This window comes from Pimephales promelas, chromosome 11, assembly GCF_988280905.1.
Source record: "Pimephales promelas chromosome 11, fPimPro1.hap1.1, whole genome shotgun sequence".
NCBI lineage: Eukaryota > Metazoa > Chordata > Actinopteri > Cypriniformes > Leuciscidae > Pimephales > Pimephales promelas.
In genome coordinates this window covers 13,697,527-13,723,417 of record NC_142779.1, presented here as the reverse complement: position 1 = coordinate 13,723,417, position 25,891 = coordinate 13,697,527, and the positions used below count along the sequence as shown (strand labels likewise).

The following is a 25,891-nucleotide window of genomic DNA, read 5'->3' as shown; positions in this document are numbered from 1 at the left end:
ATTACATTAAAATAGAAAACAGATCTTTGAAAAGCATAATACTCTTTCCCAATATTATTATTTTTTACTGTATTTGTGATCAAATAAATGCAGCCTTGGTGAGCATTATAGACTTAAAATTAGCCTAAACTTGGATCACACAATTAAAAAGTATTATTGATTTTATGGCTTTGTGAACAAATACTGCACACTGGTAGAAGAATGACATAATATTTTAAATAAATCTTAAAAATTAAGTGTTTTAAATAGAACTGCTTGATTCTAGCTATGATTCTCCCATGATTCTGAACAGACCAATACACAAAATAGCATGTACCTTATTAGAGATTCTGACAAATTGTTTATTGCTGCAGTCTATTTAAAACGTTTAGCTAATTTATCTGAATTCATTATTTTTATAAATGGCTGTATATTACTGATTCAATGATTCTCTTATAAATACTTCACTTGTTTCATTACTACATGAATCAGCGCTTTTGAATGAATATCTTGAATGAGTGATTCAGTGACAAATGACAAATATATTTTTGTGATTGAATTACATTATTACGTAACAATGTAATTGATACAATCGTTATTTGAAGCACCAAGTAAGTTACTTTCGCTGCCATAGACATTAGCGTTTATATCTGAACTATAAACTTTTATTCAAGTACTTCTGATAATTCTAATATTTTTAACACATCAAAAATAAAACTGGGGTGTGTTTCCCAAAGCCAACTATGGTTCCAAGTTCCGGCGTTACCAATAGAGTTCAATGGAAATTGCGATCATAATTGGCCAACGATGCTTTGGGTGAAACGCACTCCTGTGAGGTTGTGAACCTGTTTTATATCAATACTGTGTACTATATTGGTTCAGTGGCAGCGTGAACACTGATTTGAAGCTTCCGGTGTGATTTTGTCAAATGACACATGCGAGTTGTTGTCAGTTGAATGAGATTGCGTGTGTGTTTCAATCGATATTGCGACCTTTTTACAATTAATTGTGCAGCTATAGTTTGAAATATTTTTAAAATGTAGACTTAAAATTGTGTTATCTGTGATTGTAAAGTGCACAGTGAGAGGAGATATTAGGCCTACACCTTTTTTTCTGGGAAATAATACATCTTGAAAGAGATTTAACAGACAGCAATATTTTTATCTTCAAGCAATTTGCTTGTCAAAGTGAGTCATGTACTGTTGATTATTTGATTTTTGGATGTGAATATTGCATGTGCGCTTTCATGTGAATCCTCAGTAGATCTGGGAAAGATCATCATCATGTGTAAAATGCATGTATTTTTTTTATTCTCTTCTTTTTCAAATCTGATTGAAGATTGGATTCGTAAAGACATCCTGAATTTGAATTCTTTGGATCATCTATACAAAAAAAAAAAGCTTTTCTTCTGGCCTAACAACATTAAATACACAGTCCCTTGTCATGCGGAGTACCTTGTGGTCCTAATGTACCATATATCCAGCTTCCCGTGTGGGCGCAGCATAATGGAGCTCACACCGGAGCACATGATCCGAGTGAGCCGCCTTGCACAGTGTGTCTTCTATCAGCACAAGCTAGTACTTTTGAAGTTTCTACTTCTGCGTGTCACAAGATTTCTCATCACAAGACAAGACGCAAAACCCAGCAGCACAGAGTAAATAGGCTCATAATATGTATTCAAAACCAAAAGCTCCCTAAGATCATCTAGTGCAAGTAACTGCTGTACTATTAAAAAGTGATTAGTAATACCCAATATTTCTAATGAAATTAAACATTTCCAATAGAGCTCAGATTGTGTGATGTGGTGTGTATGTACATCCATTGGCATGAAGATATTAGATCATTGGTTTGTGGTGAAGGCTAACTCTATGAGCTCTATTAATAGTGCTGCTATCATCTTTCTCAAGGAGCTGTGTTGTTCAAAGGGCACTGAGTAAGCTTGATGTTTTGGTACTGTGCTGTATCTTGCGGGTTCACCTGTTTGCGGCAGCAACCTACCAAATAAAGCATTAGTTCTCAATGGTAGAGCATGGTGGTAGCAACGCAAATGTCATGGGCTTGAATCCTAGGAAATAAATAAATGTATAAAATGTATAGCATAACTTTTGAATGGTAGAGTATAAATTGTATATATATATGTATATATATATATATATATATATATATATATATATATATATATATATATATGTATTGGACATCATTTAATACTGTTATTCTGAGCGCACTGTAAGTTTCTTTGGATAATTTTTTTCCTTCAAATAAATGTCTTTTTCTTTTGTATCATTGGTATTTTATGTCTTTTTTAGGTGCGTAAAATTATCCGCGTGTGTAAGGGGATCCTGGAGTACCTGGCTGTTGCAGAGGTTGTGGAAACCATGGAGGACTTGATCACTTACACTAAAAACCTGGGACCAGGTACTTCTGTGTAATGCTTTTATGTATCTGTTACTTCCTGTTGAAGAGTTTTCATTTCATTCTGACTTGAATTTGAGTTGACGCTGTTGACATGTTGACTCATGCAAATGAACAGTTGGCAGGGATTATTTGGATGAAATGGATCCATTGTTATTATTGTTAAATGATTGTTTTATAAAGGTTTTTTGTTACTCTTTAAGAAAATAATCTTTAAATGAGGGTATGACTATGACCATGAAAAACTGTTATTTGTTATACATGTCCTATTCAACTGTTTTCATTCGGTGGTATTTTTTGGAGGGATGAACTTCTACTTGTGAGGCATTTTCAGTTTCTAGTCGCCTTTTTTCTTGCTTCTATTTGTGCTTAATGTATAGCATGAACTGTTGAAAAACAGTTTTTTTTTTTCAGAAATGCACATCACATATGCACTTACTAACCCCAAACCGTTCAAAAGTTTGCGGTCAGTAAGTTTTTTTTTTTTTTTTGAAAGAAAAAACTTTAATCAGTGAGGATACATTAAATTGATCAGGAGTGACACTAAAGACATTTACTGTAATGAATAAATTAGTTTACAATGTACAGTAAAATAGTAAAACAGTACAAATATAAAACAGTTATTTTAAATTGTAATAATATTATCACAAAATTACTATTTTAATCATATAAATTGAGCCTTGGTGAGTATAAGAGATATCTGAGACAGCTGTTTAATATGTATTTTTTGTTAGGCATGACGAAAATGGCAAAGATGATTGACGAACGGCAACAGGAGCTGACTCACCAGGAGCACCGTGTGATGCTGGTCACCTCCATGAACACAGTGAAGGAACTGCTTCCCGTGCTCATATCTGGTGAGAGACCAGCGAACCGCTGTGTGTGTGTGTGTGCGCGCTGCATGTCATCTCTGTGTGCCAGCCGTTGATATGGCAACACTGATAATTGGAGCCATTTAACCGCCTTAGTGGGAGGGATAGATTTTTCCCTTCATCCAGTTGGATTTCTGCAGTTGGCTCAGCAATAAATAGTCGGGTTGATGGCGGATAATCTGTACACGCAGAAAGGCTTTTAATGTTGATGCTTGAAAATATGTATACTCATATGGAGATAATTGGTTGCCTGATTTTTGGATACATCAGATATAAACTGCACTTTAGTATTGATCTGTAAAGTAGTTTTAGATAGCCCATGAAAGGGAGTACTAAAAAATGTTTTTTGATACCCATTAGCAATTAAAATCTTTGTGACAACCAAGTGCACTAAGAGTCACGGTGTGGAGGAGGCCTTGAAGAACAGAAACTACACGTTTGAGAAGATGAGCGCCGAGATCAACGAGATTATCAGAGTGCTGCAACTCACTTCTTGGGACGAGGACGCCTGGGCCAACAAAGTATGAGCCTTATCACTTACATGAACGCATACACTCCTTCCTACAACCCCACCTTAAACAGTTACATTAAGCTACATTTGCTTCAAAAGATTAGACAGTTCCTACCATCCCTGGGAAATTGAAGTGTACAATTTTTAATTTACTATATTTCCAAAAGGTAAACCTGACAGTGGCATTAGTAATGTAAAAATCCACAGAAAATTTTATTTTTGATGATAATGTAATAGCCTTGATGATCCACTCAGACATATGAATGGGAGAAATTGAAAACTCAATATAGTTAAAAAACTATAAGCATAGTTACAGTTAAAAACTATAAGCATAGCTGCATATGCTTTATAATTAATATAGTTGCTTTAGGAATGAATGTCATTCCTTACACCTTGTCCTAACTAAAAGCAATGCGATAAGATTCTCTGCAAAAGCACTTCTGCTTCACATTTGCAACAAATTTGATGTGTGTATTATCAGTTTTTTAACTGAGTTCAAATTTTATCTCCCGTCGCCTCGTGTGTGTCTGGAGTGGACAAAATCTCTGATTAACATGTACAATATACATTTGTATTGCATATCGCAGCATCCCGTCTGGTTAGGACACGTGGCTACAGTTTTTGTTTGTTGATTTGAGCTTAAAGGGATACTCCACTTTTTTTGGAAATAGGCTCATTTTACCACTCCCCCAGAGTTAAACAGATGAGTTTTACCATTTTCTAATCCATTCAGCTGATTTTCTGATATTTAGAAGAATATCAATAACTAGACAGTTTCTGGTCTCATTGACTGCCATAGGATTATTTTGTCAATGAGACCAGAAACTGTCTGGTTACTGATATTCTTCTAAATATCAGAATATCGGCTCAATGCATTTAAAACAGTGGGGGAGTACAAAATGAGCCTATTTCCAAAAAAAGTGGAGTATCCCTTTAAGAGGTGCAATTTATTTTAGAGTTGGAAACGTAGACATAATAATCAGTTGTTTTGTATTGTACCTTATGACGGATTCAGTCACAGCAGTTCAAATTTTTTTCCAAATTTTCTAATCTTGTGATTTATCTGAAAGCTGGTTGTTTTAGTTCATAATTTTTATGTGCATTTAAAGAAAATGAATGGGAAAAATACGCGGCCGCTTCAAAAAAGAAATCTGCGTTCAATGGAGACCCCTTGGTGTATCTTTGTTTTTCTCTCTAAATGAATCTGACACTCCCATCCTGCTAATGTAATAATCTGTTCCATCTCCTGGACTGTTCACAGTCAGGCTCAGAATTCACTGACTGTATTACATTAAAATACACAGGCCTAATAACCAGCATAGATTAAAAAAACAACATCACGGCATCAGGGTTTAACCGTTAGATTAACGATCTGCCGTTTAATATTTCACGAAGTCTACTGAACCTGATTGATGACACCCTTTGCCTGCTTAGCATGCATATTACATATTTTCATAAGAAACCGCTCTACTCTCAAAATCAGTTTCTTAAGCTTTCATTTACTTTGCTGTCACCTCTGTTTTTTTCTTTTTGCCCTGATATAACTCTGTAAACATGCCTCTTTCTTTTTTGCCCTCTTTCTGTTCTGTGTTCTTCCATTTTTTTCCCTTCCTATAGAAGGTAAGCTCTCCTCTCTCCCGCTCTGTAATGCCTCGAACTGCATGCCAGATCATTGTGTTGCTAACTGTATGTCTGTGTTAGTATTTTCATTCTTGTTTTTTTTTTTTTTTTTTTTTACATTATGCTTGAAAGAAAGCCCTTTCTCAGCCTGGCTTTTAAATGCTGTATGTTTAAGGGGTGATGTATTTCAGAAACCTAGCACCAAAACAAAACAATAAATTGCAATTGGAGAAGTTGTTTTCTGATATGCTGTGGAATGCAACTGTGCCATTACTCATCCTCCACATTCACATCTCCCATTCTCTTATCATCCGTCATTTAGACACACTGTCACACAGTTAATCACTAATGTCTTGCTCTGAAAGTGACAACTTTTTAACACTTGATGTCTTTCTCCATGGCTCTCGCTGTACACGTTCCTTTAATCTGAATGCTGTCTTACCAGATCAACCTGATGTTGTGCTTTATGACTCCTGATGCATCGCTCCACCCACTTTTAAATATCCAATGAAATGGCTTGACGAGTGCAGTTTGCTTTTGTGTTCATGAATTTCTTGTTGAAATAGAAAATTGGGGTGGTATATATTGTAAAGCTCCTCACTTTTTATTGAAACAGCCAATAGCCTTTAGTTTAGTTTTGCAATAAAAAGTGGTTTAGTCATCATGAGACATTGGCTGTTGCTTGTTGGAGGTTGCTCTGATTGTTGAGAGAATTTTATCGGACCAAATTTGTATATGCCTCTAAGTGTGACTGATGAATCGTCAATCTTTTTGATCATTTTCCCTGAAAAGAAAGATTGTAAATTGAGCTAATATTGTCTTTTAGGTGTATACTAGGACATTGATCGAGCTCAAAGCCATAAAACTTAATTTTTTATTTCATGTGGGTCTTTAAATCTCATCTACTGAAAGGAGTAAGTGATACTAGTTAGCTAATATAAAGGGGTGGTTGATTATGATTTCACTTTTCGAACTTTAGTTAGTGTGTGATGTTGCTTTTTGAACATAAACAACATCTGCAAAGTTTGCTCGAAGTTCAAAGCAAGACAAAATATGTTAATTATTTACACATCAGCTACATAAATTAATCAACTACCCATTTAGAAATGTTGTCACCTCTTCTTGAGCCTTGAGTCTCTCCATCTTTGTCGGACTCTGGTTTGAACATACATACAGCAACTAGTCATATTTGGGGGCGTGGTGAGGGCGGAGTCTGCATGGGGCTAGGATAAAATATTATAGTAATCCTATAAGAATACTATAGTATTTTGGGATTACAGAACATCATAGAAGAATTACAGTATAATACAAATCTTATAGGATTACTATTGTTCTTTTTCGTAAGGGAAGTAGAAAAATCTGGCCCATTGCCTAATACGAGTTTAACACCCACTACTATATCACACAGGGATCTACTCAGTTTATACTACTTATACAACTTCAATTTATAAAATAAAGTATATTGGCAGTACAGAAAATGACACAACAACTCTTCGGCATGATTGTTGCGTGTATTTCAGTGAGCGCCGAGGCAATGCGTTCCATCACGGGCTAAATTCACATCACGTGACGGGGCGTTCCCCGGGGGCGTTTCCAGACCAACCGTCTAATTTTCAGTGCATGTCGGTGTGAGTGCAAGTTGTTGAAGCTCCACCCTCTGTGCTGGGAGCAGCAGCTCTGCTCTTATTAAAGAGTGTGTTAATAATAATAAATAATGCACTATGGAATTGTAAGGGTTAGGTTCCTTTTGCATACCCTTTAAAATGTACCTTGTTACCCATAAAATAGGAAATACCAGGACCACGCACACACACACAAACACTACCATTCAGAAGTTTGGAGTTAATGTTTCTGAAACATTATGCTCAGCAAGGCTGCATTTATTTGTTAAAAATACAGTAAACATTCATTTTTATTATTACAATTTAAAATAAAAAAAATCTATTTGAATATGTTTTGAAATGTAATTTATATTCCTCTGATGGCAAAGCTGAATTTTCAGCCTCATTACTCCAGTTATCAGTGTCACATGATCCTTCGGAAATTATTCCATTGTTGGTTTGGTGCTCAAAAAACATTTATTATTGTCATTAATGTTGCATTTGCCTGGATTTTGCAGCTTGAGAATGCAACCCAATCCTGAGCTGAATCTATCCATTAATGCACGTGAATAGGAATCAACTTACAAATAATGTGATCTGTTTTGCTGCATGCTGGACGGTTGGCTGGAAATCAGCAGTTACTGGAGAGCAGGCAGGCAAAGTAAGCAGAGGAAATGGATTGGGCGGATAATTCGTTTTAGCTGAAAGAGGACTCATTGATTATACTTGTGCTTCAGGTTTGCATCAGGATCACCGCAAACTATATTTGGGTATTTTTCATTTCATAATATTGATTTATGAAAGTGGGTTGACAGGAATCTAGCTGTATATTTTAGATACATTTTAAAACAAACTGTATTTTACTATACTGAGATGGAGTATAATAGGCAGCTGGAGCAGATGCGAGGGGTTCATTTCCTACCCGTCTCCCACTCCTGAATGGATCTACTACTTCAGCTGCCAGAGTGTCTCCTGCTGGAAATGCCACATGCAAAAACAATAACTCAGTTAGCACTCTTTCTGAAAGGTCCATTATTGCCCTATCTTGCTGAATCAAAGACAACAACAAAAATCTATATATGTAGATTTCCAGATTAAGGCCTCGTCCTGCTTGCCACATTGTCAACCAAGGTCCTCTGTGGTCATATAAATTCCTCAAATTTTCTCATTGGCCTCTGTCCATCATCCTGGCCTCCTAATCATCCCTATAAACTGATTGGTCTCCTCTCCACCAATAAGCTGGTGTGTGGTGGGCATTTGGGTGCAATATGGCCGCTGTTGCATCATCCAGGTGGATGCTCCACATTGATGGTAGTTGAGATTCATCCTTCCATATGTATTGCATTTTTAAAGGGTTAGTTCACCCAAAAATGAAAATTCTGTCAGTATTTACTCACCCTCATGTTGTTCCAACCCCGTAAGACCTTCGTTCATCTTCGGAAAACGAATTAAGATATTTAAGATATTAAAATCGCTCCTGCATACAGTCCATAGGCTTCTTGAGGGACTGGCTCTTGCCGTCCCCGAAAAGTCATAAAAGACATCGTTAAAATAGTCCAAGTGACTACAGGGGCTCAATCTTAAGTTTATCAAACGACGAGAACACTTTTGTGCGCAAAAAAAACAACAAAAATAACGACTTTATTTCAACTATTCGTTTATTTCTCCCTCTGCGCGAGTCAGCTAACTAGTTTAATAGCGTAAGCTTCTGTTATTGTACGTCACACGCATCACACACACATGACCAGCGTCGACCAATAGTGAGCCTACGTGTGACGTAGCTCTACGCAATCACACTACGTTAACGGACTATAGGCTTATGGAGAAGAAAGTGAATAGTTGAAATAAAGTCGTTATTTTTGTTGTTTTTTTGCGCACAAAATTGTTCTCGTCGTTTGATAAACTTAAGATTGAGCCCCTGTAGTCACTTGGACTATTTTAACGATGTCTTCAATTACTTTTCGAGGACAGCAAGAGCCAGTCCCTCAAGAAGCCTATGGACTGTATGCAGGAGCGATTTTAATATCCTAAATATCTTAATTTGTGTTCCGAAGATGAACGAAGGTCTTACGGGGTTGGAACAACATGAGGGTGAGTAAATACTGACAGAATTTTCATTTTTGGGTGAACTAACCCTTTAAGTATCCATAAAAGTGCAATATAAATTTAACAAATTATTGTTAGTATTATGCTTCTCTTATTCTGATATATTTGTAGCAAGAAATGACCGGGGCCTCAAAACACTGCCGTAAATCAAAAGATCTCACCCCTCGTCTCTCTCGTATTCTGGTTTGCAGATATGGCTGGAGTATGTTTGTAGTTGCTAAGGTATTCTGAATGGTTGCTAGGGTGTTGCCGGTCTGTTATTACTTGCTGCAAAGTCACATCAGTTAGAAAATTCATAGATCCTCAATAAGCTGAAATAATCTGAGGTGTCAGTATTGAAGGCATGGCATTGATACTCACACTAAACATAATTTCACACTCATGCCCTTCATTTGTCGTTATTGTCATTTAGTGTTATGCTCTTGATATGCACATATTTGCGATAATGTGTGCATTGAATGCATTGTCAGTGCAGATGATGATTGCTTTAGACTGCAGTAGAGAGGAGTGCCATATGCATGGCTGAGTTACTCAAACAGACGAGTGCTCCTCCAAATGTGTGCGCGCCGCGGTGCAATGGAGTGTGAAGTGGTGATTATGTGGGTCGCTCTCGCACTTTGTGTGTGTGAATGAGAGAGGCAGAGGCTCCTCTTACCCTTCAGAGGGAAAGAGCTGCAGAGCCCCCATCCCTTTACATCTACTCCCTCATATGAGCACATATGCAACCGCAAAAAACAACAACTGTATCCTCTCTGATACATGCGATTATTTCCTGCCTTTTAAGGCCTAAATGAAAAACATTACTGACTACTAACACACTCTTTTTCTTTGAAGGACACTGAGGCCATGAAGAGAGCGCTAGCTCTGATAGAGTCAAAGATGGGTCCTGCTAAAATATGGCTGAGGGACCCTAACGGCCTACCAGGTAACATAACTACATCCATTATAGCTCACTGTCATCTTTCAGGTGTTGAGGAAGTCATGTCAGGAATGGATTTTCTTTGTCAAACTTCTTTTCTCAGTGGAATTTTAACATTTATTGCACAAATTGCTTCTTTTTCTAACTTTCTGACTTCAGATTTGAACACGTGATCGCCAACATTTATGCGTTAATAAAACTGAATCTGTATTGGATCTTTACATGCTAACAAAGTGGTTTGATTCTATGTAGAGAACATTTTTATTATGACATGACACTTTACCAAAAGTATTAATACTTAAAATAATGACCTATTTTTTGGGAAAAATAATTAAATAAACAAATAAAAAAGTATAATACGATGCAACTAGTTCTGTATGCCATACACTATTATTCAAAATTTGTGGTCAGTAAGAATTTTTTTAATAGTTTTTAAAGAAAAAAAAAGTATCTTCTGCTCACCAAGGCTGTTTTTATTAAATCAAAATACAGTAAAATAGTAATATTGTGAAATATTATTAGAATTTAAAACATTGTTTTCAAAACAAAATTAATTTATTTCCTGTAATGACAAAAGCTGAATTTTCAGCATCATGATTCCAATCTTTAGTGTCACGTGATCCTTCAGAAATGATTCTAATATGCTGATTTTCTGCTCAGGAAATTTTCAATATTGAAAACAGTTGTTCTGTTTAATATTTTGGTGAACACAAGACTTTTTGATGAATAAAACAGCAGAATTTATTTGAATCTTTTGCAATGTTATGTCTTACTGCCATTTTTGATCAATTTAATGCATCCTTGCAGAATAAAAGTATTCATTTCCTTTAAAAAAAATCTTTTAAACAGTAGTGTACACAACGTTTGTTTAATGTAGATGATTTTAATTGAAATAGATTAAAAATATGAGTGTGTAGTGGCCTAACATAACAGCTGCTCTGGATGTTCTCGCAGGAGATCCAGGAGAGCATGCTTTGCGTCAGATACTGGATGAAGCAGGAAAAGTGGGTGAGCTTTGTGCTGGGAAAGAGAGACGAGAGATCCTGGGAACAGCCAAGACCTTGGGCCAGATGACGGATCAGGTGTCAGATGTGCGCGCCAGGTACGCCCCCTTCAGGTTCACCCAAAGAAAAGGCAGATTCAAAGTCAGTACCCATTATACTGCTGATTCCACAGACTATGAGATTCCTTAGTTCAGCATTTCACATTGATAGCCAAATGCCAGCACATGTTCCTGTAGTGTTCACGTGAGCTGAATTATGCATTAATGCAGCTGTGTGCTGTTCATAATGAAAATCATTTATGCAACACATTACCCCTGTGTGATGTTTCTCAGGGACTGTTTCTGCTTCTAATTTACAACACGAGAAAGTGTGTCAGGTTTTTCAATAAACACAGTTTAGACGTTGTTTGTTAGCGGTCTAATTCTCCAGGGATTGTTTATCCCTGACTGTTGATTACAGGAGAATGAAGGAACGGTATGGTACACTTTGGGCCCATGTTTCAGACTCAGGGATGTTGAAAGCGGGAGTGAAAGTGAAAGATCAGACGCTGGGCTCTGACTTCATTAGGGAGACTGAAGGAAAGCAGATTAAAGGCTGAAGGGCCGGATAATCAGCGGCTGCTCAGGCCCACTGAACTCTCACACAGGGGAGGCTCTTTACACTGAACTGTGCATGCAGATCGAATGCTAACATGTTCAATTGTTTCCCTAAATTAAAGCTGCAGTCCGCAGTTTTTCCTCTTTGTCGCCATCTCTGTTCGAAATCTGCAATTGCAGTCATTCGTGGAATTATCAACTTTACGTGAGTTGTACTTCGACACCCTCGACACGGCACAGCGTGGATGAACACAATGTTTGAGGAGAGTGTGCAGCTGTCGGTCACCAATGTGGATACTGGCATTCAGGTTCAAAGATTATAATTATTTTTGGAAGTATGACCAACATAATAATTTTCACCGGAAAATGTCATCTGAACTAGTAACATCCACTTTTGTTCTGGTTCTGACATTGCAGTAAATCTAACAATCACTTATAAGTTATCATATCGTCAGCATTGCGTGACTTCATGTAATTTCCTTCCGTTTTGTACTTGTACTTGGTTATGTATTTTCTCAAATATCTATTTTGGATAAATTTTAACCCAAAAAAAGCTACGGACTGCAGCTTTAGGTTCTCAAGGGCAGTCGTAGAAATCTTTATCGGAGAGAAATTGATTCGTATTTATTTTGTGATAATGTAAATTATAACATTACATTACAAGTTTTCATTTGTTAATATTAGTTAACTACATTAGTTAAAGGTGATGTATGTCATTTCTTTTGTACTAAAGCATAAAAGCACCATAATATGTTAGCAGAGATTTAGGAAACATGGTTAGCTCAAATACTCGTTTCTCCGAAAAGCAATGCTGAGCAATGCTATTCCGTGTCGAAATGCCTGTTTTTGTTTTCGGTCTGTGTGATCCCGGCCTTTAGCGAATTTACCCAATAGTATTTCAAAACCCGGGGTTGCCAATGGGTGGAAAACACAGTTTATCATTGAAGTAAGCAAACAAACTGTGTCAGAAATGGCAGATTCTAGCTGACCTAAAAAGCCTTGGCAATAAAAAACATTGCAAACGTATGCATTAGTAAGTTGATCAGCTTACAGTGAAAGGCTCATCGCTTGTCAATTTGCCTAATTCCTTTTGCGTGCCTTGAATGAGTGTTGTTGAGTCTGAAAGGACAGGGCGATATTTTGAATTTGGACTGCAGTACCCATTTCAACCACTAGCTATCAATATTACATAATGCACCTTTAATGCACTGTGAAGTGAATTAACATGAACATTTTTATTAAATAACATTAACAATGTTTAATCAGTGATGTTGGAATATATCGCCCATTGTTAGTTCATGTTTATTAATGCATTAACTAATGCTAACAAATGAGACCGTACTGTTAATTGTTACCATTAATATGATATGTTGCTTGTTCAGAGGTCAGGGTGCCACCCCCATGGGTATGCAGAAAGCTCAGCAGGTGGGCCAGGGTTTGGATATTCTTGTGGGAAAAGTGGAGAACGCTGCCCGAAAGCTGGAGGCCCTGACCAATGCCAAACAGGCCATCGCCAAGAGAATCGACACGGCCCAGGTCAGTCCTCTTGAGATCGTTAAACAGAAGCATGAAGGTGTTTCTTTAGTGGATTGGTTTGTTTAGTGTCTATTGTTTTCTTCAGTGCACAAAGTGACAACCTACAGTAAACGAGTACCAATATGTACACCTAATCAACCTAATAAAATTACAACTTGGATAGTTTTAACTTGGTTTGGGTCAATAAATGGCAACAACAAAATATATATCAAGTGTTTTCTCCAGCCTCTAAGTAAATTTTGTCTATTTGTAATATCTTATTATATTTTTATTTTGTCATAGTTACAGATTTGAAGAGACTATATGCATCCCAGAGGACCTGTGGGTACTTAAAATGGGTACTCATAATTACAGACGTGTTCTCGTCTAAATAGCCGTTGCATAAATCTGTCTCGACTGATGTTATTTAGTGGAGATGTGCTGTCTCATAAGTATTTAAAGGGTGGAATCATTGTACTTTGTGCAGTCCGTGCAGTGACAGAAAACCACATATGAGTTCAGACAATGGCAAAGTATATGATTATATAACAGACTCCTAACAGATTCCTTATGTTGAATAACAATATGTCTGTAAATATTCCTTCAAATTGAAAACATAGGAGATGTTGACATGTGTTACTCTAGTATATTCATTTCTGATATTAAAGGATTAGTTCACTTTTCAAAAAACTTTTGCTGATAATTTACTCACCCCCATGTCTTTCTTTCTTCAGTCGAAAAGAAATTAAGGTTTTTAATGAAAACGTTCCAGGATTTTTCTCCATATAATGCACTTCAGTGGGAACCAGACGGTTCAAGTTCCAAAAGAAACTTTCAGGACAAACTGAAAACTTGTTCAAAGGGCTTTAAACGATTCCAGACGACAAAAAAGGGTCTTATCAAGCGAAACGATCGCTCATTTTTTTAAAAAAATAACAAAGTTTAAGTTTTATAAGATCAGACGCTCGCCTTGCTCTGTTCTGTGTTGCACGTTCGTGAATCTTTTTCCGAATCAATTCGTTCGTTTCTTTCGCCGAATGAACCAAATGACTCGGAAAAAGATTTGTTCGTTTTGATGAACGAGTTCGAAAAGGAGTGCGTTACAGAACAGAGCAAGGCGAGCGTTTGAGCTTATAAAACTTAAACTTTGTTATCTATTTATAAAACGAGTGATCGTTTCGCTTGATAAGACCCTTATTCATCATCGTCTGGACTTGTTTAAAGCCCTTTGAACAAGTTTGCAGTTTGTCCTGAAAGTTTTTTTTGGAACTTAAACCATCTGGTTCCCACTGAAGTCCATTATATGGAGAAAAATCCTGGAATGTTTTCATCAAAAACCTTAATTTCTTTTCGACTTTTGAAAGAAAGACATGGACATCTTGGATGACATGGGGGTGAGTAAATTATCAGCAAAAGTTTTTTCAACTACTCTTTTAACTAAATGTTCATTTCTGCTCAGAGCTGGCTGGCTGATCCTAACGGTGGTCTGGAGGGGGAAGAGAACATCCGTGCTCTTCTGGCAGAGGCCAAGCGCATTGCTGACCTGTGTGAAGACCCTAAAGAGAGAGACGACATTCTGCGCTCCATCAGTGAGATCGCAGGACTCACTGCGAGACTGGTTGAACTTCGTAAAATGTAATTACAGTCCTACATCGCGAATGGCTAGAGACCTTTAATTTACAGGAACATTCAAAGTGTTATTTCCACTTTCAAAGGACAGACGGTTTTCAGCTTCATATCATATTCTGTTGTGTTTAGAAAATGTTGTCTTTGATCAGAACATGATGAAAAATGTGAACTTGATAAACCATTATTATGTTCATGGTTAGGTCACATTATGCAACCAAGATAATGTGCCTAATGTGACTCCAGATCTGATAATGTGATTCTTTTATTTATTTAGTTAGTTTTATTCTCATGCTAATTATGTTGTAAATGTTTTTTTTGTTGTTGTTGAATCTCACGTTCTGGTCCATTTTTGTGTCACAGGGGTAAAGGGGATACTCCTGAGGCTAGATCGCTGGCCAAACAGATTGGCACAGCTTTGCAAAACTTGCAGGCAAAGACTAACCGTGCCGTGGCCAACATGAGACCTGCCAAGGCAGCTGTTACACTAGAGGGCAAAATGGAGCAGGCTTTGCGCTGGATCAACAACCCTGGAGTGGACGATCATGGAGTAGGTGGGTGGCACGGTGAAGTAAAACATTACCATTTAAATCAGACAAAAAACAACAGCAACAACAAAAAAATAGCCTGGCAATCTATTTATACTAGAATCAAAACCATTTAGCAGTTATAAAATCTGTTTACGCTATTAGCATAATAGGCATTCAGTCAAGTAAGACCTCATCTGGGCATCTGAGGCAATTACTTTCCCCCCAAAGGATGACACTGGCATATTGAATGACTTATTCATATGTATGGAACTGGGCACTTGACTCTGGACCTTTATGTGATGTGACAGATGGCTATTTTCTCTGACCCTGTTGTATTTATGTTCATACTTAAAATATTTCAAACCATTAATAGCTGCTTCGTGTCCTATTCACAGCAGGTCATGTTACTTTCAGGTTAACTTAGTCTTGGAGTAACTCTAGACCAGAGCTGTTTAGTGCTGATCTACTTTTCCTGCAGTGGGTCTGTGAAGTATGTACTTTGCTGGTGGTGGGGAAAATCCATGATTTCGAGTGTATAGCAAGACCAGTATTGAAACATACTACCACGTCATTGGATTGCATCTTAATACCTCAGGCCACTGTCATCTTTCTAACTTCATTGCATAAGAATTCATTGTTAATTAACCTTATTAAACTATATAGCTTTTCAACACTGAACATTTCTTCAACTGAAAAAGTTGAAAGTGAGTCTTCACAAGCATCAAATGTTGCTAGGAATCGTGGGTAATAATTACTTGTATACTATCTACCCTTTTAACTTTGGATGCGTACTTGGATTCTAATCGTCCATACTACTTAAGTGGTGTGATAGTGCTTCCAAATTAAGAAAATGTAAAATATTATTATAATTTTTTTTTTAAACTAGCAAATAGAGATACTACTTAACAGTGCTTTACAGGTAACGCGAATCACGTAATCAGTAATCAGATTACTTTTTTCAAGTAACTTGTAAAGTAACACATTACTTTTAAAGTTACAACTAAATATGTTATTTTTTCAAATTAGGTGTTCTGTGCGCTGTATAAACACGATGGTGATTGTAGTTCTAGACTAAATGTGAGAATACATTTATTCAGCTTACTTGCACAAAAACAAAAATTAATCAAAATATAAAAATTAAATAATAGTTAAACAGAATATTATTCTAACCTGCAATAATTAAATGTTAAATAACACAAATGTACTTTATGTATATAATCTAATTTTATTATGCCTTTGCTGCTGACTTGTTTCGATGATCTAATAATTCAACCATATTAATAAGCAAAAATAACTTTAGATGAACATCACATTTTTGTTTCATTTTTGTTTTTATTGCTGCAATCCAGAAAGGCAGCACAGCTGAAAGGTTTGTTTGAGCGACACCCTCTACTGTACAATGATGAATTTGTATTTCCTTCAGCCAGAGCCTTATTCATTTCACTTTTGGTGTGAAAGGTCCGTTACATTTGCCAAAATAGTACATTTTAGCAATTTTTGTTATATAAAAAAAACAAGCAGGCTCTGCCCAGGTGAGAAAAAGTAACACAAAAGTAATCTAATGCATCACTTCCCCAAAAAGTAACTTAGTAACACAATTAGTTACCTTTTAAGGGAGTAGCACAATGTTGTAATGCATTTAAAAAATGATACTGCTAATTTAAGTAATGCTAACTTATTAGCCACTCTGTCACACATTAATTTCAAATTGGTTGTGAAGCAGCCGCCCGTTACCCTCTGCTTATTTACTATGGTAAAATGAATGAATATTAAATGTATGAATTTATCCACACAAAACAAATCACCGTCAATAAATTTGCTTAAAAAATAATTGTAGGCTTTTAGGGCTATTCAGTTTAAATAAATATTGCGGCAAAATAAAAATTACTTTGTATGTAATTATTCACAACTGCCCATTTAACAGAAACAGTTTTATTAGACTGGTAATTCTCACCTCCCATTGATTGGGAGTTTATTTAAGAGACTGTCTGTTTTGACCAAACAATGGGAGACTGGAGTCGGGAGTGTTTGGGAAACCTGTTTTATCCTTTCTATTATACAAACATTTAGTGTGTGTTCATAGAGCACGGGACGGATAGCTTGTTTTATATACACACAGACCCCATAACATTGTCTAGGAGGTGCACTGGCCTGAATGGGAGCCTGTTATCTCTCTGTCTGTAGGCCAGGCTGCCATACGGGGACTGATAGCTGAGGGCCGCCGATTGGCGAACTCTCTACCAGGCCCGTACAGACAGGAGCTGCTAGCAATGTGTGAGCGAGTGGAGCAGCTGATGATGCAGTTGGCAGATCTGGCTGTGCGGGGAGAGGGAGAGAGTCCTCAGGCGCGCGCTGTGGCCGCTCATCTGCTGGAGGCAATTAAAGTAAGGCATCGTGTCCCCCTTTTTCTATTAAAAGATCCCAGTATCTTTCCCACAGCAGGTGTGGGTGAAGCATAATCAGATGTTTAGATCTTCTCAAATGGGAAGTGCAGAGATCAAATCTGCTGGCCTTAGAGTAGTGCTGCGCACAAAGCGCTCTAGATAATATATATAAGCAAATTATACCCTCTGCTGGAAATTATTTGCATTACAATATTCCCATGCTCTTTCTAGAAAAACTTACACTACTGGTCAAAAGTTAGGAATATTTATTAAAATAATTATTAAAATAATACTTTTTGGAAAAACAGTAATATTGTGAAATATTATTATCATTTAAAATAACTCTTTCTGTTTGATTATATTTTAAAATGTAATTTATTCCTGTTATGGAATAAATTATAAATAATGAATAATGAAATAATGAAAAAATAATGAATTTTCTGCATCATTCCATTTTTCAATCACATGATCCTTCAGAAATCATTCAGATATTCTGCTCAATTATTATTGGTGCTCAGGTATTAAAAATGGTACTTATTATCCATGTTAAAAACAGATTTAGCAGTGATGCATGTTTTATTTGAAATGGAAAACTTTTGTAACATTATTAATGTCTTTGCTGTTACTTTTGAATGCGTCCTTGCTGAATAAAAGTATACATTTTTCTTTCAGTTTTTAAAAACACACTTTCCCCAAAGATTTAAATGTTTTACCAAAACATATTAAACAGTACAACTGTTTTGCAAATTGATAATAATAATACATTTTTCTTGAGGACCAAATCAGCATTACAATGATTTCTGAAGGATCATGTGACACTGAAGACTGGAGTAATGTAAATTTGCAATCACGGGAAGAAATGTAATTTTAAAATATATTAAGTAATGTAATATTAATAAATAATAATACATAATAATCCCAAAATATATACAGTTTTTAAGATTGAAAACATTTCTTTTGAATTGTTCCCAAGTATTTTTGATTATACAAGCAGCCTTGGTGAGCATACAAAATGTTGTATTCCAAGGTTATACTGGTAGGGTGTGTTAACTGTACACTTAAATAACCTGTATCATATTTTTCCTTCAAGGATCTGAAGGCAAAGATGCAGGAAGCAATGACCAAGGAGGTGTCTGATGTTTTCAGTGATACAACCACACCAATTAAACTCCTGGCTGTAGCAGCAACAGCTCCTCTTGAGGCCCCCAACAGAGAGGAGGTCAGCGGAGTAATACAGGCTCTTTTAAACAGATGCTTTTCTTTGTCAGATCAAAGATGCTAATGCACACACAGTATCGCAAACCGTAAACCTAATTTTTTGAAGAAACATTTATTTTAGAATACATTCTATACATAAATTGCATAAATTACATAAATTGAATACATCCCCAAAAGTAATAATTTATAGACAAATTTACCTTGCGTGGACATTTATTATGTACATTTCTAAGTATAACTTGGTCTGAAATGCACTCAAACTTACTTATTTTTCCTCTAGGTCTTTGAAGAAAGGGCGTCTAACTTTGAGAATCATGCCAGCAGACTGGGTGCTACAGCGGAGAAGGCCGCTGCTGTGGGAACAGCCAATAAGAGCACAGTTGAAGGCATTCAGGCGGCCGTGAAATCAGCCAGAGGTCTAACACCTCAGGTATGCAGCTTAGATACTGTATGAATGTATGTGTGTAATGTGTCTGTGAGGACACTCTCTGTGCTTATGCCAGAGCTAATTTAAGGCCACATAATGGTGTTCTTGGACATGATCAAGTCTCCAGGGGTGTTCAAACTTTTGATTCCGAAGACCCCTAAATATGATGATAACCCTTGAGCGAGACCTCAACAGTATTAATTATAAAGACGTTTACAAATATTTAATATATATTGTTGTAAAGTATTGTGTATTGTTTTTTTTCTGCTTTTTATTCATAATTTTACTAATAAAGCTCTCAGAATAGGAACTATAAAGATGGTTGTGATCTAATCTAGATGTGTACATCTGTGTTTTGCTGTTCTCATGAGCAGGTCACTTCTGCTGCACGCATTTTGCTAAAGAACCCTGGCAACCAGGCTGCCTATGAGCACTTCGAGACCATGAAGAACCAATGGATTGACAACATTGAAAAAATGACCAGTAAAAGCTCATTCTTTTCATCAGCAGCATGCATCAAAAAGAAGATTACCACATCAACTGTTTTTTAAATCTTAATTTCAGGTCTTGTGGATGAAGCCATTGACACCAAATCCCTCTTGGATGCTTCAGAGGAGGCCATTAAGAAAGACATTGATAAATGCCGGGTGGCAATGGCTAATGTTCAGCCCCAGTTGTTGGTTGCAGGGGCTACGAGCATTGCCCGGCGGGCTAACAGGGTACTTCTGGTGGCCAAGCGGGAAGTGGAAAACTCAGAGGACCCTAAATTCAGAGAACTAGTCAAAGCTGCTTCGGATGATCTTGGTAGAACCATCTCACCCATGGTTATGGCTGCTAAAGCTGTAGCAGGAAACATCCAGGATCCAGGTCTTTTTTTTTTTAATTTTTTGAATACATTTGTAGAAAACTTATTATTGCTGTTACTGATTTTTTCCCCTTTTGAGCAGGTTTGCAAAAGAGCTTCCTGGACTCTGGCTACAGGATATTGGCTGCTGTTGGGAAAGTCAGGGAAGCCTTCCAGCCTCAGGAGCCTGAATTCCCACCTCCACCTCCAGACTTGGATCAGCTGCATGTAAGTGTTGCTACTCTACACCTGTTCAGGTCTTAAAGGGATGGTTCACGCAAAAATGAAAATTAGCCCATGATTTACTCACCCTCAAGTGAGCCCAAATCCCTCTTATTTATTTTACTGTACAGGATTATAGAGGCAATCGCAGTGATCAGAGAAGGGCTCTTTCAGCCCATCAGGCGATTGTTTAAGCATGTATGGGTTAGAAAAACGGCTATTTTTAACATGAAATGTTCCATAATGCACCTTTAACATATTACAAAGTAAAATTCTAGTTTCCGGACAAACATTTTTTAATATTACTCCGATTGTATTTGTCTGAAAAAAGAATATACACCTAGGATGACTTTCAGGTGTACTCATTTTTGGGGAACTATCCCTCTAAAGAAACAGTTCTGTCATCATTTACTCATCCTGTGTCATTATACACCCATATGACTCTGTCAGGTCAATGATGATCAGGCTCCTCCCAAACCGCCCCTCCCTGAGGGAGAGGTTCCTCCCCCGAGACCTCCACCCCCAGAGGAGAAAGATGAAGAGTTCCCTGAGCAGAAAGCCGGCGAGATGGTGAGCGAGCCGATGATGGTGGCGGCCAGGCAACTACACGACGAGGCCCGTAAATGGTCCAGCAAAGTGAGTGGATTTTCATCATTTTAGGCACACAATCGTTTCTCGTATTTCATTACATATGCACTACCGTTCAAAAGTTTGGGGTCAGTAAGATTTATTTTTGAAAGAAATTATTACTTGAGCATGGATGCTTAAAATTGATCAAAAGTGACAGTAAAGACTTTTACATGGTTGGAAGAGATTTCTATTTCAAATTAATGCTGTTCTTTGAAACATTCTTTCATTCATAGAAAACGAAAAGCAAATTCAGCCTTTTCATCACATGGATAAATTACATTTTAAAATATATTAACAGAAAACAGTTTTTACTATATTTTTGATCAAATAAATGCAGTTTTTGGTGAGCATAAGAGACTTCTTTCAAAAACAAAAAAACAAGCACTGATCCTATACTTTTACATGATAATGTACATTTAAATACAATAATAAAAACTTTGAAGAATTATAATTATAAATTAAAAGGCGAAACTCAAAAATGGAAAGGGAAAACAAGATGTGTTTGCACTTTTGTGTACTGCTCTTTATGATTGTGAAATGTTGCTTCTTTACAAATCTGAGTGTTTTTGTTGTCTTTAACCTGAAATGTGGAAATCTCTGCGATGATTCCAGTTTCAGGGGGAAAAAAATGAACGGAAACTGTCATCTATGAAAGACGTGTTTGCATGCTTGATCTCTAACGTTTTTAACAAGTAGATTTACTCATTTTCTTTTACCATAGTGATGGAGCAATACATGATTTTTCTTCGCAGCTGTACCCCAAAAGAGCGTCTGCTATGACACGAGACAGACAGGACTACCGAGTTAACTTTTAACTAATGGGAAATATCTTCCTCAGTGGATGCAATATCAACGGGAACTAGCACGGAGCTGATACAGGCTTATTGCAAAGGCTCTTGTAGGTGATAGAAGGTGATATAAGCAAAAATACTTATAAAACCCAATCATAACTTAATAAAACCCAATCAGGTGATCATAGTGAGAGCCCACTTTGTGCGTTTGTCCTTCAGTGGATGTTTATGCGCTTTTTCTTCTACTATCATAGTTCAACAGTCCTTTATTGGCTTTGGCTTGGTCCTTATGAAAACCATTTGTTTTTTTGTGTTAACAAGGACTTTCCCTGTCTGTATCTGCACGCAGGCGCAGCCCCATGCTTATTGCTTGTTCAGTTATGATAATACTCTCAATTTAATGCAAATAAAACTAGAAATAAATGGATTAATAGGATGATGATATAGTGCACATAGATACTTGTTCAAAAGTTTGGGTATGATTTTTTTTTAAACGCTTTAAAAAGTATTTTATATGCACCAAGACTGCATTTATTTAATCAAATATACAGTAAAATAAATATTGTGAAATATTATTACAATTTTAAAGAACTGATTGTCATTTTTATATATTTTAAAATTTAATTTATTCATGTGATCACAAAGCTGTATTTTCAGCATCATTACTCCAGTCTTCAGTGTCACATGATCCTTCAGAAATCATTCAAATACTTAATATTTTAGTGGAAACGGTGATGCATTGTTCAGGACATGCAAACAGCATTTATTTGAAATAGATTTTTTTCATAAAATTATAAATGTCTTTAACTCTCACTTTTTTAAAAACCTTACTGACCCCAACTTTTAAAAGAAAAATATAAAATATTCTAGTTCTCATCTATAATATATGTTGTCAGCTATAAATAGCTTTTTTGTCTATAAAAAATAATTACAAATCTTTATCCAGGTAAAATAAAGGAAAATCCTTTTTTTAAAGAATTTTTCAAATGACATTGACAATCTCTATAGCATATCCTAATTAATATAAATAATACAATCCAGTCATTTATGAAGTTTTTTTAGCATAGTTTTTAAATCATAGTTCACCCAAAAATGAAAATGTTGTCTTTACTTACCCTTATTTTGTTCCAAACATGTTCCTTTCCTCTGTTGAACACAAAAGAAGATATTTTTAAGAATGTTGGTAACCAAACAGTTGATGTAACTATGAATAAAATAATATGGACGTCAATTGCTGGCATCAACATTCTTCAATACATCTTCTTTTGTGTTCAACAGAACAGTGAAACTCATACAGGTTTGGAACAATTTGAGGGCAAGTAATGAAAAGTTTTGGGTGAACCATCCCTTTACGTACCATTCAAAACCATTTAATCTCCACAAGCTGTCAAAGTTGCTTTTTTTTATAGAGAACCCATCATGTCTTGTTGGGGGCTTTGCTTGTTTGCTCTCTGTCCAAATGAACCACCCAGTTTACCTGAATTTTCCATGAGAATAGATCAGTTACACAATTTTCAGTTGACATTATAAACCCTGTGGCAGGCGTTACCCAGCAGGACCCAGAATGCTTCCTCTACCCAGCCATCCTAAACCCAGCCGTTCCCAAAACCATGTCCTGGAAAATCTTCATCCAGTGCCTCTCGTACTAACTCTGTCCTTCTTTCTCCATGCTGGTTCCCCCCTCCCCCTTCCCAGCCTGAGGTCACAGACGAGGGTTTTGAGGCCGCTGAGGCGGAGGTAGATATAGACGATGAGGATGAATTCACAGACAACGAGGATGATTATGAGCCAGAGCTGCTCTTAATGTCTTCCAATCAGCCAGTTAACCAGCCCATTCTGGCCGCTGCGCAGTCTTTACATCAGGAGGCTCGCAAGTGGTCCAGTAAGGTACTCCCTTTTTCCGGCCTCGGCAGGCCGCAGCATCCCTTCTGCATCCAGATATTATTGTGGGAATGCTGAAACCAGATAGCTGCTGCTGCTGCTGCTGTTATTGCTTCACACTTGGGTCCTGTGTGGTTTTTTTGCTGCTGGGATGGCCAATGACACCGACTGGAATGGCAAGTTTGTGGTGCATTTTTTGGACAAACTGATACTGGCTTCACAAGTCACTCCCCTGCTCATTTCTGATAGCGTCATACCTCTGTGCCTCGGTTTCGAACAAGGAACCATTCACTCAACCGCTGCTGCCAAACACTCTGCTTTTGCCAACCTGTGAAGCCATGGATGACAGTTTCCCAATGACTTCAGAATTACACGTTGAAGTCATGTCACATGCCTGTTTGTTGTGCACTCTTTTTCTAACCATTGTAATCAACCATGTCAAAGCCATCGTAGGATGATACATTTTAACACACTGAAACTGCATGCCTGTGTACAAACATAATTGACTCATTAAAGGTAAATGCAGAATTCAACTCAAGGTATACTGATCAAATGTAGGTATTTTTGACACGCAATTATAACCGAAAATCCATTAGACGGGAACCATATTGTTGACAAGTTGGAGATGAAAAAACATCAGTTTACACGGAGCCACTAACGTTACGTTTGCAGCAAAAAATATCCTGAGATGTTCTCATGCTCACCAAGAAATGTCCCCCATATGCGTGAAACCCAAAACTTTTGCGCCCGTATGGGAAAGTTAGGTTTTACAGAAATGGTAACGACAGAAAAACTTTATGCGCATGTAGTTGTTCATGCACATGTGATTGTGAAGTTTTGAATCCTGTAAATATGAATTTAGTGCCTCCAATAGTACCTGCTGTGTGTATGGGAATAGTATGTAGAAACTAGGGCTGTCAAACGATTAATCGCGATTAATCACATCCAAAATAAAAGTTTGTGTTTACATAATATAAGCGGGTGCACTGTGTATAATTATTATATATATATATATATATATATATATATATATATATATATATATATATATATATATATATATATACACAAAGACATGCTTGTATATATTTAAGAAATATTTTCATGTATATACTGTATATAGATTTATATATAATTTATATTATGTAAATATAAATGAAGAGTTCAGATGCAAAAGCCTCTAAATGCCATTTGAAATTTTCTTCTTTAATAATGATTTTTATCAAACTTGTATATTTAAGTTCAGTAATTTCACTTAAATAACAATTAATATGTAATTATCATTGCCATTTAAGTGAAATCACTGAATACACTTAAATATACAAGCTTGATAAAAATGATCATTCTAGAAGAAAATTTCAAATGGCACTTAGAGGCTTTTGCATCTGAACTCTTCAAATATTTCATATATAAATAAATAATTTTTTTCTTAAATATACATGCATGTGTGTGTATTTATATATATATATATATATGTATATATAAAATAATTGTACACAGTGCACAAACTTTTATTTTGGATGCGATTAATCGTTTGACAGCCCTACGTTTCTCATGTGCGCAAAAAGTAACGTTTGTTAGTGGCTCTGTGATTCTCTGTTGTCTCAATTTTTTACATAGCGTGAAATTTCCTATATAGGAAGAATCATATAATCAGCCTTTGACTCAAGAGACATGATGAACCTTTACTAATTTTAAAAGGGCATGATTGATGTGTACTGGATGAACATGAAGTGATTCTAAACACTTATCTGTTTGTCTGACTTTTTAAAAGGTTATAGATTGAAGTTAGATATATAATTATAGCTATACAGTCATATATACAGCTTTACATCAACAATCACAGGTTAACAGGCCAAAATTAGGATCAATCTGTGACTGTAGGAACAGTATTATTGAATTGTTTTAGGTATTTTTGACATTTTACCTGTTTGTAATCAAACCCTCATTTAAAGTCCTTGTGCTCTTAGGGTAATGACATCATTGGAGCGGCGAAGCGCATGGCCTTGCTCATGGCAGAGATGTCTCGTCTTGTGCGTGGAGGCAGCGGAAATAAACGTGCCCTTATTCAGTGTGCCAAGGACATTGCTAAGGCCTCCGATGAGGTCACGCGGCTGGCTAAAGAGGTAGCCAAGCAATGCACCGACAAACGGATTCGCACAAACCTGTTGCAGGTCAGTGGCACAAATACCATCCTTCA

The 25,891-nt window shown here is 36.6% G+C and overlaps 1 protein-coding gene across 2 annotated transcripts in view; it reads left to right on the top strand.

Moving 5' to 3' along the window:
• The window catches only part of vcla (vinculin a), a 41,129-nt gene that overhangs the window by 12,926 nt on the left and 2,312 nt on the right, over positions 1 to 25,891 (top strand). The window contains exons 4-20 of one of the 2 annotated variants that reach the window (XM_039672176.2): positions 2,289 to 2,397; positions 3,129 to 3,251; positions 3,627 to 3,787; positions 9,939 to 10,029; positions 10,978 to 11,125; positions 13,006 to 13,159; positions 14,598 to 14,773; positions 15,128 to 15,318; positions 17,479 to 17,678; positions 18,769 to 18,897; positions 19,177 to 19,326; positions 19,698 to 19,806; positions 19,888 to 20,190; positions 20,271 to 20,395; positions 20,840 to 21,025; positions 23,506 to 23,697; positions 25,662 to 25,865. In XM_039672176.2, coding sequence (XP_039528110.2) covers positions 2,289 to 2,397; positions 3,129 to 3,251; positions 3,627 to 3,787; positions 9,939 to 10,029; positions 10,978 to 11,125; positions 13,006 to 13,159; positions 14,598 to 14,773; positions 15,128 to 15,318; positions 17,479 to 17,678; positions 18,769 to 18,897; positions 19,177 to 19,326; positions 19,698 to 19,806; positions 19,888 to 20,190; positions 20,271 to 20,395; positions 20,840 to 21,025; positions 23,506 to 23,697; positions 25,662 to 25,865 — 2,751 coding nt within the window. The remainder of the gene's footprint in view (positions 1 to 2,288; positions 2,398 to 3,128; positions 3,252 to 3,626; positions 3,788 to 9,938; positions 10,030 to 10,977; positions 11,126 to 13,005; positions 13,160 to 14,597; positions 14,774 to 15,127; positions 15,319 to 17,478; positions 17,679 to 18,768; positions 18,898 to 19,176; positions 19,327 to 19,697; positions 19,807 to 19,887; positions 20,191 to 20,270; positions 20,396 to 20,839; positions 21,026 to 23,505; positions 23,698 to 25,661; positions 25,866 to 25,891) is intronic. The other variant, XM_039672178.2, reaches the window with a different exon arrangement.